The 15,397-nt window shown below is 34.3% G+C and overlaps 1 protein-coding gene across 4 annotated transcripts in view; it reads right to left on the reverse strand.

Moving 5' to 3' along the window:
* Positions 1-2,411: 2,411 nt before the first annotated feature.
* Angpt1 (angiopoietin 1) overlaps positions 2,412-15,397 on the reverse strand; it is a 228,026-nt gene continuing 215,040 nt past the window's right edge. For all 4 annotated transcript variants that reach the window (XM_048802014.1, XM_048802012.1, XM_048802013.1 and 1 more), the window contains one exon: positions 2,412-5,023. In XM_048802014.1, coding sequence (XP_048657971.1) covers positions 4,863-5,023 — 161 coding nt within the window. In that variant the 3' untranslated portion in view covers positions 2,412-4,862. The remainder of the gene's footprint in view (positions 5,024-15,397) is intronic.

Genomic DNA, 15,397 nt, shown 5'->3' on the forward strand with positions numbered 1-15,397 from the left:
TTCTGCCTCAGCCTTCAAAATTGCTGGAATTTCAGGCATGTATCACCAGGCCTGGCAACTCTATTTTTTGATTTTATCATATTTTTCTAAAATTTATGTTTTGGTGCCTTATAATTACACACAATCATAGGGTTCATTATGCCACATTTGTACATGCATATATCACAATATGATCAACCTCATGGACAGTGCCTTCCCTTTTCCTTCCTTCCTCCTTCCCTAATCTACTTGCTCTCCCTTCTATCATATTTGTACATGGACATCAAAAAATTTGTAGGCTTAATTCCCCAGTACTTTTGCATGCCCTCCTTCCTCCCTCCTTCCAATGTCCTTTCTCTACTCTATTGGTCTCCCTTTTTTCAATGGAACTTTAAATCCCAAAGTTGCCCAAGTGTGTGTGTGTGTGTGTGTGTGTGTGTGTAATAACACTAATAAACACATTAAGAAAAAATTAATAATTGCCATTCAATAGTCCATTTTACATAACATGAACTACATAGCAATGCTTTGGACAATGATGGACTTAGTTTTGTCATAGCCATCTTAGTTCATTTAAGTACATCTATGATGTCTGCACAAATGCAAAATTGCCTAATGACACATTTCTCAGAATGTGTCTCCATCATTAAGCAAGGCATGGCTATATTTACATAGTTTTAAAATTAAAAGAAACATATAGGTTTCCTTCAATTTATATATCTGTATTCCATCGAAGTTGGCAATAAAGTAGGTTTCTGAGATAACTAAATTATAAATTTGGACATAGTTTTCTAGAGGAGAATGGACAAAGTTTAATGACTGAAAATAAATAACTTTAGATAGTGGTCAAATTTAAGTGTTGGGTTTTATGTAGATAGAAGGGACTTCTCAATCTCTCATAGTAATTTAATTTCTTTCAACAAATTACAAGGTTCTTGTAAGTACCAGAGGGAATTAAAAAATGAATGAGAAACAGACTCTCAAAAACCAGTAGGGATTATAAGATAATACTAAAAATGTGTTAAGAGCAGTAAGACAGTGTGTATAGAGAGTGACAATAGAACACAACAGAACAGGGGTCAGGAAGAAAGGGCTCAATATCTTTTGATGCTTCTTAAAGGATTTTTAGAGGATTGCCTTGCATACATGAACTGCAGAAAGATAAGTTTCTGCAGAGCTGTTTTGAAAGCTTAGGGTGCATAAAATCATGTGTGGGGTGGGGTAGGTGGAGTCAATAGTGTTCTCTAGCAATTATTGCTACAATCACAATGCTTAGCAAAACACTCTAAAATGTAGTGACTTACAATAGGGACTTTATCTCTTTGTGCATGATTATGCAAATTACCTGGGGAGTCCTGCTGATCTGAGTGGGGCTCAGTTGAACTTGGTTGAGATGATTTGTGCATCTGGACTCTTCAGCAAAGCACTGGCAGGGGGAGGTTGGTAACCTCATTCTTGCTCCATGTGGTCTCAAAGCCTCCATTAGACCACCCTGGGCTTTTTCTCATGGCAGAGGTAGAATGCTGCTGATGGGTCCTTGAGACCCATGCTCAAAACTGGCACATAGTCATTGTTCCTGCGTCCTACTGGCTACAGCAAGTCCTAAGTCAGCCATTAGATTATTAGATGGTAAGGAAATAAACTCTACCTCTTTATAGGACAGGCTACCAAGTCAGATTGCAAGGAACATGGATATGTGGGGAAAAATAAAGTTATTTTTGCAAAGTATCTTCATTTTGATTAAAATACTGAATAGATGGAAGTGTGAGGTGACATGGACTGGAGTTGACCTGACCTTTATTTTAAGTTCAAGTAATAGTGAGGAAACACTGAAGGCTTCGAGGAGGGAAGAAACAGCATGTTGGGAAGCCTGGCTTGGGAAAGAATAAGCTTGCAAAGTTATGAGGAGAGCAGAGAGAAGCAGAAAATATTGTATTTTCTTCGAATTTTTAGGTAGAAATTGAGGAAGGTTTGAATCAATGTGGTGGCAATGGGAACAGAATCAAGAGTAAAGGAAACTTCTTTAAAGTAATTAACTGATAAGGCTACAATGGCATCAAGGTGTGAAGGGCACGTAGTATCTGCTGTATGCTTTTTCTCTTTGACCCTTTATGCCAGACTCAGATGTTCAACACTTGCCCTCTGAATCCACATCCAAATTTCTCAAGACATATTGTGTATCGTCACAGGATAATACACCATTTAGTAATTGGCAGGATACAATATCCTAGAGCAAGTATGTGGGACTCAGACCCTTTAACTGGGTATATGATTGTAATAGGGCTAAGCTTTCTATACCATTCCAAACCAGAAGTTTTTCAAAGATTGAGGCTTTAGTTTGCTAATTTTTTTTCAGTGACTCTTTATCTTCATAGATGTCAAATATAAATTTTGTAAAATGTGTATTTAAAATGAGATGAAATTGCACAAACTTTATTTCCAATTTTATTTAAAACAAATAATGTTGTGATCCATATGAAGAAATTTGCATAGAAACCACATCAATTTTATTGCAATAAAAGTTGAAAGACAAAATTTTAATACTAATTATCTTACTCTGAAATAATTAAATGCAAAGGATATACATGTGAAGATGCTATAAACATGTAGGCATTACACAACACACATAATGGAGTCATAAAACATTTTATACTGCTTTATTATAAATAATTGGAAACAATATTTCATTTTTCAAACGCAGACAACAGTAAATATCATGCTTTCTTTTTTTTCATTATTTCATTTTATTTTTGTAATATCGATTGGGAAAATAGTATTCTTTATCCAAAGATTGGTTTAAAAAATTTGTGGGAACACAAACAACAAAATGCTCATTTTATTTCACTTAAAATGAAGATAATAAAGAAGGTTTTGAGAGGGAGAGGCTTTACAATATTATCAAGAAGACACTGATAATAGAAAAACTGTGTAATACCTGCAAATGTCACTTGTAAGGCAAAAAGCGGTTGTTTGTATACAGATGCATAAATATAAAAAAAGATTTGATTGTAAACTTTTAAATTTTTTTCTTAAAAATGCAAATAGCTTTATTCTCCCAAATGGAGAAAAACCACTAAGGCATAATGGATCAAGTCTGAAATTTTGGCATGATAATCTTCTAGAAAACCTATTAATTTTCCAAGGAAGGAGATCCAATATCTACGTATTCATTCAATGTACTCATTTCACAATAGCTCATGTTTTGCAAATTTCGATGAAGAAAAGAAAAATACTGTAACCTTCAACACTTACAGGCAGAGAGCATTTCTTGAAAAAACACTTTAGTGACTTTAGTTGCCACAGACATCTGCCCTAAAATTCATTTACAATAGATTATCCCATAGGAATATTTTATTAAAGATATTTCTAGCACCTAGCAGTCATAATTTTCTATTAGGTGATTATAATTTTATTTTCTGTTTTTCCCTTACATGTGATATAGAGAGTTTTTGCCAATTTTCTCCATTAATATTAATAGTTTAAAATTGTCTAAAGAAATAGAACCTAAAGGAAAAAAAATGAGGAGTAATATATTTAATTAAGTAAAAATATATTTCTTTGAACACTTGTATTTATATGCATCAATTAAGGACAGTGTTGCATATTCCAGATTAAACAGGTATTAAGTTTAACATGGATATAAACATGCTATGTGCAATGATATTAATAATTGTGTTTTTTTAATTTTTGTAGATTTCAAAGTGTACCTTTAATAGAAACTGGAACAGGGTGAATTTAGTAAGCATGTTTCAGTTAATTAGCAAAAAAATTAAATTAGCTGAAAATAACAGGTTGACAATTAAAGATCTAAAAACACTTATAAAATAATTAAGTCACAGCCATGTATACACATGTAAGAAGATACTGTAAAATGAACTGCTCCAGTTTACTTGGTTTTATTTCAACTTAATACACTCCAAGTACTGCTTTCCCATATAATAGCAAAGGAAATATTAAATGCATGTTTGTTATTTTAAGAACAAGGTGATACATTTCATATTCTTTAATTTACTCATGTTATAAATATATTTATCAGTCCATCTATTTTTTAAGGTAAATGAAAACTGTAGCACATATGCTATGTCCACATTTGATTTTATCTCTTTTGAAAACTGTATTTTAAAACATCAGAGTAATGAATAGTGTTTCTACCGTACACTGTTATCTTCCATGCACTACAATTTATATGGCTTACAAAAATGGAATTTACAATTGAAGACAGGTTAACTCAGATCAACTAGTAAGTATGATATTGGAACTGTTATTCTGAAATCCATTAATATTGAACTCAGAGGACAATGCTGCTCCTTTTGAACTGTATCAAAATTATGCAACAGTATACACTTACTTATTTGTAGGTTTGCATAGAGATAATACCATTTTACAGATGTAATATTTATTTCCCAAAGGATTGTGGCAGGCCTTTTTCTATCTTCATGCATGTTCATTTTATTCATTTGCTCATGCTCTCTCTCTCTCTCTCTCTCTCTCTCTCTCTTTCTCTCTCTCTCTTTCTCCTCTTCTTCTCCTTCTTCTTGGTTTCACATGAAATAAGCCATATTTATCATCTGGTTATCATAGTTTCAAACTAAGATCCAGTAGTAGTTTGAAGCACAGCAAGCTGAGCAGTTCTTCTTCCCTTTTTAAAGCATGTCAGTGAGTAGCATTCTCTAGAGTCAAGCCACACAAACACAGTGACCCAAGTAGAGACTTTTGTGAACTCAAAAGGCTCCAAATCCACAGTCAAGAACCTTGATGACATCACCTAACTACCATCTGCTGCTGGAAGGGAGACAATATTGTTCATTTCAGAAACAGTCTCTCATCTGCTAGTTTCCCCAGATTTCTTTGTTGTTTTTATAATTACTTCTGGTATTACGCTTTCAGAAGTCCAAAGGTCGAATCATCATGGTTGTGGAACGTAAAGAGTAGCTGGGCCCTTTGAAGTAGTGCCACTTGATTCCATTCAGTTTTCCATGATTCTGTCCCGCCGTATAGAACATTCCATTTAGATTGGAGGGGCCACAAGCATCAAACCACCAGCCTGAAAAAGCAGTTAATAATGGAAGAGATAAAGAGAAGCAACAATTACAAATTGAACATTTGGAAATTACTGGCATTAACTGGTGGAGAACTTATTGAAATGTCATGATTATTTAAAAATAGGAGGCATTCAGGGTCTATCATCTTGGCAGTGGATTGTTTCCGACGACATTGGTTAAAGATGTATATGAACAATCTAAGAGAAGGATGCTCTTCTGAAAACCAGCTTTCAGTGTGACCCCCCCCCCCCCCCCCNCGCCCCCCCGCTTGGGAGTCACTTCCCACAGTAATTTTGGAAGTCTGAAGATACAATCTAAGTCAGACTTGGAAGAAAATGTGGAGTAAGTAAAAGGCATAGGCATTTTACCTCAAGCCTTCATTAAGAATACAACAATTATTAGTAAAACAAAATATGTTCTCCATTGACTTCTGATTTTGTCAAGAACTAGCTCTCAGCTCCTTCTAAAATTAAAACTGAATACTGTAAAATGCCTATGATGCTTAACTTGAATTTCAATTCATCCATCCTCTCAATAGTTTATAGCAACTGTGAAGTTCATCCATAGTATTCAGACAGTGCACGTATAGCAATATTTTGTCTATGATTGTTCAAGCTTTTCCTAAACTTAGCAAAAAGAAAAACAAACTTGATGGGTAGTATGGAAATCCTGTGCTTGCATAACTCTATAAGGATAACTAGATAACCCAAGTTTATGTTTTTAATGAAGTAAGGTCTAAGATGTTTAGATAAAGCATAGTACTTTTCTGTCTCCTGAAGCAACACTACTGAAATCTTTAGGGAGAGACTTATGCCAGAGACATTCTGGCATATTTGTATTCGGATACAGTTGACCTCTCTTTGATTACAGAGTTGTACCTAAGGGACTAATAGCTAAAGAAAGAGAAAACTGTACAGCTGATGTTGGACTGTAACATGAGCATCGTCTTGCAGAAACTTTAGAATAAAGTTAAATGAAGAAAAGCTAGTTCTCATTTTTCAATTTCGGAAGATGAATACAGCTGGGTTGTGTTTATAAAGTCACACTAGAGGCATAACAAGCTACAGTAATCACCGATTCATCCTGGGGCAAGCAGTCAAGTATGTCTCAATGGATTTTGAGAGACACTCTATGCAATGCTTTGTGCAAACATAAATGTTAATGCTGTCAAAACACAAGGGACAAGAAGGTACTTGTTGGGCAAAGAAGGAAGAACTGTAAAATCCTATCATTACTTCCTTAAGACTACCTCCTTAATTTCGATCAGTGCTCGTATTAAAAATATGCTTTTTGTAGTACAACAGACATTCTAATATTAGAGAATTTATTTACACAGAAGACTCTAGAGCACTAAAGTGAAACTCCAAAATTAAATCCAACTTATTGCTTCCATGTTTTAATTTACCTGCTCCTTTTCTGTGTCTTTCTTGAGACACTTTTTCATTGTATCAATGAATCTTTCCTACTCTTTCAAATACACATCATGATTTCATAAAGTGCATAATTTCATGCACTTACTTTATTAATGAGAATAATGAAGATTCAAAGAATGCTCTATTGTGTTGAGTCACATTAAAATATCCATGCTGAAAATGTGTGTCTCAGTTATTTGTTTTATACAAAGTTACAGGACTTCTAGAAAAGTGTGGATAGACAGCAGAAAAATAAAGAGCACAGGCTAAAGGATTATTCATAGGAAAGCTTTGGATGAGCTTAGAAAAGAGACAGGAAACTATAGGGACCTAGGAAGAAAATCAGATAAATTAATTTTGTGTTTCTTTTCTGAGCAAAGTGCAATAATGAATTTGTGGTGAGAATGACATTTTGGAGACACCAAAAGAAGGCCATTGTGGCTGGGTTAACAGTCAACAAGATAGTTGTTTGACAATAAGGGGGCTTGAAGAACAAATTAACCCAGTCTGTTCATCATCATAAAAGCAACGGAAAACCCTGGTTTATACACTGGTCCGTGTTACATTTTTCGTGCTACACCTAATTGAGTTTGCTTAGCACAGGACTGGCATGTAACTTCAGGGTTGTTGAGTGATTGACCAACCGATTCAACTTGGGGAACTGTTTAGTTTACTAAAAGGCTATATTTAATAGACACCCCAATATATAACCTCTGTGCTTATTGTATTCATCTTTTCTTTCTTTATTCATTCAAGTGTTACACAATACTCAACAGGACAGACATGGTCCCTGCCCTCAAGGAAATTACTTCCAACATGAGAAGCAGATGAAATAAATCTAAGTAAATAAATGAACTACAAATCATGACCAAAGAATGCCATGGAGAAAACAGGGAGCTGTGAAGGAGGATAAGATAGTGTTTCACATTCATGGGAGACCTGAAGGAAGGGAGGGAGGCAGCCATTTGAAGTCAGGGAAAGAATTTTCTAAGCAGAGTACAGCACATGCAAATGTCGTGTGGAAGAAAGACAACTTGGTGTGGTTAGAGACTAAAAGAGCATCACTATAACTGCTACATTAGGGAAGAGAGGAGACTTTCAGAAAATGAGGTGGAGAAATAGTCTTGATGGAAAGCTGAATAATGTTTGTGGAAAAAATTATAGTTTAGCCAGCCTGCTTATCTATCATCAGCTGAACAAGTAAAACATTCGCTAGGAATGGGAACCCATATTTAAACAGGGGAACCAAATCTGCCAGGCTAAATGTTTAATCAAGCAGCATGTAAAGTCCTCATTCTATATGGACTGTCAAAGCCATACGTGTCAGTGTGATGAAGGGGAGAAAACTGAACCTAGAAGCAATTCAACACAGACTAACCAGCCGTCAGACAAGGGGACAGGGGGAAATATGTTCCTGACTTCAAGGTATGCACTGTTTTTGTAGAAGACTAACTGTTTAAATAAATCAGATGATAGTTACTAAACAAAGAGATAAAGAACATGTTATAGAAATAAAGGGGCAGAAGGTCCTGACTGCTTTTGGGACTGTGAGATTCATTCATTTACCACCTGAGCTGGGTCTTGAGAGATGGTATGATTTCAGTAGACCAAAAGAATTTTCAAGTACTCTATGTACCCTAGAAAAGCAGAACAGAGTGTCAGCCAGCAGCTTAGTTTGGCCGGAGTGCCAATGGGTAAGGGGTTGGGAAAAAATAAACAGGAGGGAAAACATTATACTTTTTCTAAATTTTCTTGTGAAGAATTGAGGACCCGGAGAGATGAGAAGTTTGAAGACCTCAGCTTCAATGCTGACTTCATCAATTAACAAGCTGTTAATCAGTTAAACTGAGACCCTAGGAAATGATATCAACAACATGTGGTGTTTATTGAATGGTTTATATGTTTTAGGAACTGCATGGAGATATTTGCATGCATTCTTCTCATTTCATCTCCCAAACAGCTTTCTACATATGGCAAGTATATAATAACCACAAAAAGCTCAGAGAGTTTAAGGAAATTTCCAAAGTCCCATTCATAATATATGGATTCTAATGTCCAGTCAACCATTTTCACAGCTCAGTTAGGATCAAATAAAATGTCGTACTATGATATCCTGTAAAACTCTATCTGGTGTTGCTTAGGAAACAGAGTGGGGAGTTTTGAGGCAAGAACAAAAAGGACAAGATTGTTTGGCTCCACCATAATGATGGAATAATGATGACAAGGTCATCGGTGCTAACAAATTTTATTTGTTCGGTACAGTCTGTTAGAAAAATATGGAAACAATTCTGTTGCAAATGAGCACAGTTTACAGTGTTCACATTATAAAAACATTGCATTTAAAAACCTGACCGAGATTTTCTCCCAATGTTCTGTTTTGAATATATGAGCAATCAAAATTATTGACCTTGAAGTATTCAACTATCTCTTAAGACCAGTGGGTCATACACACTGTGATGTATCAGAGAGCAATTGATGATAATAAAGATGCCAAATTGAGATGACAGAAAATGAAATCAAAGGGCAAGTATTTCTCATGACCATTTCAATTCCATTATAAAATATTATAAACTACAAGTTAGCAAAAGTAGGTTACTTCTGTGCAGGTAAGTAGTCTCTGTTGTTTCTTTTTTTTTTTCTTCTCCTCGACATGCATTTTAAAAAAAAAAAAACTACATAAACAAATATTTTTGTAACAAAATATTGCAAATAGTTTTTCTACTTTCTACCTTTCTATGAAAAAATTAAGGATAGCAAGGTCTACTAAATATGAATCCTGGTAAGATGTGGTTAAAATATATTTATATAAGGCAAGGAAAAGTCTAGCATTATCCTGGTAACTTCTTGGTTTTCACAGGTCCTTAGTGTATAGGTAAGTTTGCATGAGATGAAGATATTCGGTTTGAACAGACTGAGGAACATGGCTGTGTTTGCAATTCCCCTCTGACCAGATACCAGATAGCTGAATTTATATGTGCTGTGCAATCTTGGAAAAATATTCACTTAGTACTTTGTTCTTTGTGTGCCTTGGAGTAACTAATAAGAAATATGCTAAAGAAGTTTCTAGGAAAGACACTTTCATTTCAAAAGAACTCAGTGATGCAAGAATGGGATGGAAGAAAGCAGCTTCCCTCTGCCTGCGGTTGGGACAACTGATAACATGTCTCAAATGTTTTCAAGTTGGCAAGGGCTGAGATGTACTTTGCCAAGCATTTTTGTCTATAACCTGTAACCTCATGTATATTTTAATAAGAAATCGGAGATGCATGTTTCTAATTCATTTACACTTAACTCATTAAAATTTAGTTTTGTAAAAACTATCCCAGCCTTCCCAGGCCTTTAAAAAATCACTTGAGTCTTTTATCTTTGAAGTAGAAAACTCACATTTTATCACTAATAAATGAAACTCTGCCCAGAAAATAGGAATTTGATTCTAAACTTTGTACTCAGGAAGTTCAAATTTATTTGAAAGTCAGGAAACCTAACTCTCAAAGTCTTCTGATCCTAAACAAAATGTCTCTCAACACTTCTTTTCTAAGGTAAAGAGTACACCGAAGTGAAAAGATATATCTTTTTCTTTCTTTCATTTATTTTTAGTGCATGTGTTCTGATCAGCAATATGTAAAGGAGCTTGCGGAGAGACTAAGAGTTCACTCTTTTCACTGAACTGAATTGATGGGTACCGCTGTTATCAGCGAGATCATAATGAAAAAGTCACTTTATGTGTGCACAGTTGGCCTCCCCTCAGCCAGTCTCAAGGAGCAGCTGTGCGGGTCTTGTAGGGCATGTGCAGGAGTCCAAGAACTTTCAGAGGTCTTCATTTTTTCTGCCATCCCATACTATACCCACTTTAGGCCAAGGACTTAGTGTTATTTATTTATTTATTGTTCCAAAAGATGAAAACTTGTTTATCCTGGCCAGTAATATTGAATATTGAATTCATATAAAACTTGTAGGTATTCTTTTATTGTTTTCCCCTTGCTCAGGCTTCAATTCTCACCATATCTAAGTGAGAAAATGCTCCTGGAAATATACTACAAACAGTAAAAAGAGTATTATTATTATTATTATTTGAATGCCATTCTGTACAAGGAGGCAGTAGAAAGAGTCACAGGGTGACAGCCTCTGGAGACTGAGTGCTGGCCATCAAACCCTACTTCTAACTGTAATTCAGTGACTATGGGTAAATAGCTCACCTTTCAGTATCTCAGTTTTTGTGAAAGGAGTTGTTCTGGTCCGTATTTATCCTATTTCAGAGGTTTTTGGAAACTGCATGTAAGTTATTCAATATAAACAATTTAAATTAATGCAAAACTGTTAAATAATATAAAAGCTGAAAAACTATTCACGGTACCACTCATTAAGTATAATACAAGCAAAATTAATTGTTTGGTTATTTTACATCCATTGTTAGTTATTAACCTTGGGTTGTAGCTTTCTGAGTAGGCATATTGATTCTAATTCACTTTTTCCTAAATTTATGAAAGGCGTTCTCTGATATTCTTTGCTAGCTTTCTAAGAACAGAAAAATGTACTGAGAAAATAGGAATATAATTCTAAATTTTATATGTAGGGAACTCAAATTTATTTAAACAGAATCCTAACACTCAAATTTTTATTATTCTGCTGTTTAATCTTCTGGGGTTTTGTGATTTTTTAAAAGTTGGTCCCAATTATTGATATACATCCTTTTGTTTCATGTTTGTACAGAGCAAGTATATGTTTATATACAGATATATGTGTATGTTTATATACAAGCATATGTATATGTCTATATATTTTAAACCTAAGTACAAGCAAGAGTGTCATTCATAATTTATTTTATGTATTCTCACCAGGATCATTTATGATTTTTCAGTGTCCATTCTGAGTCTCCGATAACATATTCAGTTAACTAACCAATAATACTGAGTACATACTGTGTGCCATACTCTCTGCCAGGTCCTGGGGAAGTAGTAGGGGACAGCACAAAGTCCCTGCATTCAAGGAACATGTATTTTTTTAGGAACAGATGTATATTCTTATACACTAAAAATACACCAAATTGAAATAAAAGTAATGCAATGTAGATTTTTTAAAATCAATCTTAAATTATTCATATGTATCTATTTAAAAATATTTATTTTTTAGTTATAGGTGGGCACAATATCTTTATTTTATTATTTTATATTTATGTGGTGCTGAGGATCAAACCCAGTGCCTCATGCATGCTAGGGGAGTGCTCTACCACTGAGCCACAACCACAGCCCTCATATGTATCTTTTATCTTGACAGTTTTTCTTAAAACCTAGAGAATAACATTTACCTCATGATGCTTTGCATGTCCTTTCCTGGTATGAAAAATGCTAAGATAATGTTCTTTTTCCAAAGATTTTGTCACTTCTTTGTCATCTACCAGTTGAAGAAGCTGCTAGTTTCTTTCATTGTCTTCATGAAGATTACAAAGCAGGCAATGCAAACATTTATCAATTCTCTTCCGTTAGCATCCGGTAATTTCTGGGGCACACTAAGAAATTTATGCGTATGGTTTTATCCCCCCCTTTAGGGATGAACTGAGAAATATCCTTTGTTAGCTTTAGAAAGTCTTGTCTGTCAGCTGAAATAGTTTATGTGTGGGAAAAGAGATAGGAGTTTCTGTCGCAACAGATTCTTTCTGCAGAAGGTTAGGTCACATTTTTACATAGCTTTTATATGATATACTAAATATGGAAATTGCACTAAAAGAAAACTAGAAAGGAAAGCTATGTAAAACAATACCTTGTTTGTTTTTTTGTTGTTAGCAACCTTTAGTGACTATTTTACAGCAGACTTTTAGATATATTCATTTCTGTAATTCCTTAATAATTAGATAATATAATTATAGTAATTGTAGTTCAACACTGGTAGCTTAAATAGTTGTTTAAAAATACTTATTTTGAAGAATCTTAATTTAGTGTCAAAGACCACATCTTCCTTGAATATAAGTTTACTTCAAAAATGATAATCTAGTCAATCTGTATACGGGGTAAAAATGGGAGTTCATAACCCACTTGAATCTAATGTATGAAATATGATATGTCAAGAGCTTTGTAATGTTCTGAACAACCAATAAAAAAATGAAAAAAAGTGATAATCTAGTAATGTTTCCATTTTTTCTAGTCTTGCAGTAAGAGGGATTTTTGCATATCTATCTTATATATAATAAATCAGCTGGGCATGGTGGTACATGCCTGTAATCCCAAAGGCTAAGGAGGCTGAGGCAGGAGGATTGTGAGTTCAAAGCTACCCTCAACTAAAGCAAGATGTTAAGCAACTCAGTGAGACCCTTATCTCTAAATAAAATACAAAATAGGGCAAGGGATGTGACTCAGTGGCCAAGTATCCTTGAGTTCAATTCCTAGAACTCGAAAAAATATATAAATTATTTATTATAATATATTTAAATAAGTAAATAAATCTATACAAATGAAAGCATTTCATTCACTGAATGAAATTACATTTCATTTTCTTAATGTTAAATAGTAGAAAAATTCAATCTCCTCCTTGATGTCTCCTGTAACCCATTGTTCATTCAGTAGCATATTGTTTAGTCTCCACGTGATGGAGAAATTTTTATTTTTTATTTTTTCGTTGATTTCCAATTTCATTCCATTATGATCTGATAAAATGCATGGTAGTATCTCTACTTTTTTTGTATTTGCTAATAGTTTCTCTGTGGCATATTATATGGTCGATTTTAGGGAAGGATCATGTCCTACTGAGAAGAAAGTATATCCACTTGATGCAGGTTGAAATATTCTATATATGTCAGTTAAGTCTAAGTTATTGATTGTACTATTGAGTTCTATAGTTTCTTTATTCAACTTTTGCTTGGAAGATTTATCCAGTGGTGAGAGAGGTGTGTTAAAGTCACCCAAGATTATTGTGTTGTGGTCAATTAGACTCTTGAACTTGAGAAGAATTTGTTTGATGAACATAGCTGCACCATTGTTTGGGGCATATATATTTATTATTGTTATGTCTTGTTGGTGTATGGTTCCCTTGAGCAGTATGTAATGTCCATCTTTATCCTTTTTGATTAACTTTGGCTTGAAGTCTACTTTATTTGCTACGAGGCTGGAAACCCCTGCTTGCTTCCGCAGTCAAAAATAAACAAATAAATAAATAAATGGTAGAAAAAAACTGTTAAATTTTTGGTGAAATTGATTATTTTCTTTGGATTGGGAGTGAGGTGCACAATAGGAACTCTCCTGAGGGACTTAAAGAAATATTTACTACAATTACCTTATAAATCTGTTTCTCCCACTACAGAAATATACAGATTTTCAGTAGCATCCTTTATAAAGGGGGAAATTTAAGGAGAAACTTTACGAATTTTCCTGAGGTCAACAGTAATCACATAATACAGACATTTCTGGCTTATAAATATATGCTGACAAATCACCTCTGTTTAATGGTTAGTTAGGAGGTCATTTCCATAGAAAATGTGTGTGGCGATTTTGACCTTGAAATATATGCTCTAGTACAATAAGAAATGTGTAATGAGACATAAAAGTTTTTCAATATTTAAATTGGATAGAGAAATTGCTGGCTTGCTGGTAAGGTGGGGATAAGTACGAACACTTCTGGGAAAAAGGGTGTAAAACATTGTGGTATCTATTTCTATTGATGCAAACGTCAGATGCTTTCTCAGCCCACTGTGTCTCCTTTCAACCAACAATGTTGAGTAATATGGATTACCACCTAGGCACTAAAAATAATATCACTCGTTCCCCCACCAACAGTGTCAATGAGTGTATGGAATGATAGAATTCAGAAACAGACCAAAAACTTGGGAGCTATTTTTACTAGACTCACAATTACAGGAAAGTGTATAAATAAACTCTGTCAAATAAATAGCTCTCTATTTTGTCCATCACTACAAAGGCACAACTCTTCCTACTACTTATTCCAGCTTTGGACCCCCTCAACTCTCCACCTAAACTCTCTTCCCTCTTCCCCAAATAATTCTACCACATGGTATATTTTATCGACAGAACTTGTTAAGATTAGAAATTGAGTCATCTATTATTAACTCTTTGGTTGACAATCTCTCTCAATGAAGATTAGCTCTAATCTGTCCTGTTCTTTCATCTAATAGTAGCTGATCTCCTTAATAGAGCTTATTAAAAAATACATCATATTGGTAGGAAAAAGACTTTGGGATGTTAGAAAAGAAGAAGACACAAAGATTAAGATGGTCCACCTTGTGTCTAGCTGAAATACCATCTGCTTTTAAGTAAGCCTATCTTCTATTTTTCACTCTTTTTAACAGATAAAGGTAACAATGATACCATGTGCTCCAACTAAACTCCCTCCTCTACTGAAAAAAAAATTATGTAAGATAGTGCAAAATAAACCTATTATACCCTCAGTTCCTTTTTAAAGGAAAATATACAAATAAAGAAGATAGAAGGAAACTTTGATGATGACAAGTCATTGAGTTATTGGTCTCAAACAGTTTGAAGTCTATGGCTTAAAAGAGACTATTTTAATAAAGAAAGGAATAGTCATTAGACAATGAGAATGGTTGTAAGGGAAAATCTGACAGTGGATAAATAATGGTGGCAGGGAGTAGCAGCTAACTAAGACATAAGTTCCAGGCAACACTCCAGGTACTTGGACTGTCACTGACATTCATCCTTATGTTTTCCAGTTCTCAGCTATCTAAATTCCACATTTTAGCTTTTCAGAGTGAATGGTTTTGCAAGACCTGGAATCTTTCAGAAGGATATTTGATAGGGTAATGGCATTTATTACAAAAACACATTTACTTAGACTATTCCAGCCCAAGCAATAAGTGGAATTTTTTTTCTCCCCAATATATGTGTTTATTGGTGGCTAAGAAGCAGGTCCAAGAATGATTATGGATGAAAGAACATGACAAAGTTCTATCATGTGAAGCAGAAATAAAAATCATAAATCTAAGCAATGAAGTGTTCTCGA

This window comes from Marmota marmota, unplaced genomic scaffold (genome assembly GCF_001458135.2).
Source record: "Marmota marmota marmota unplaced genomic scaffold, marMar, whole genome shotgun sequence".
NCBI lineage: Eukaryota > Metazoa > Chordata > Mammalia > Rodentia > Sciuridae > Marmota > Marmota marmota.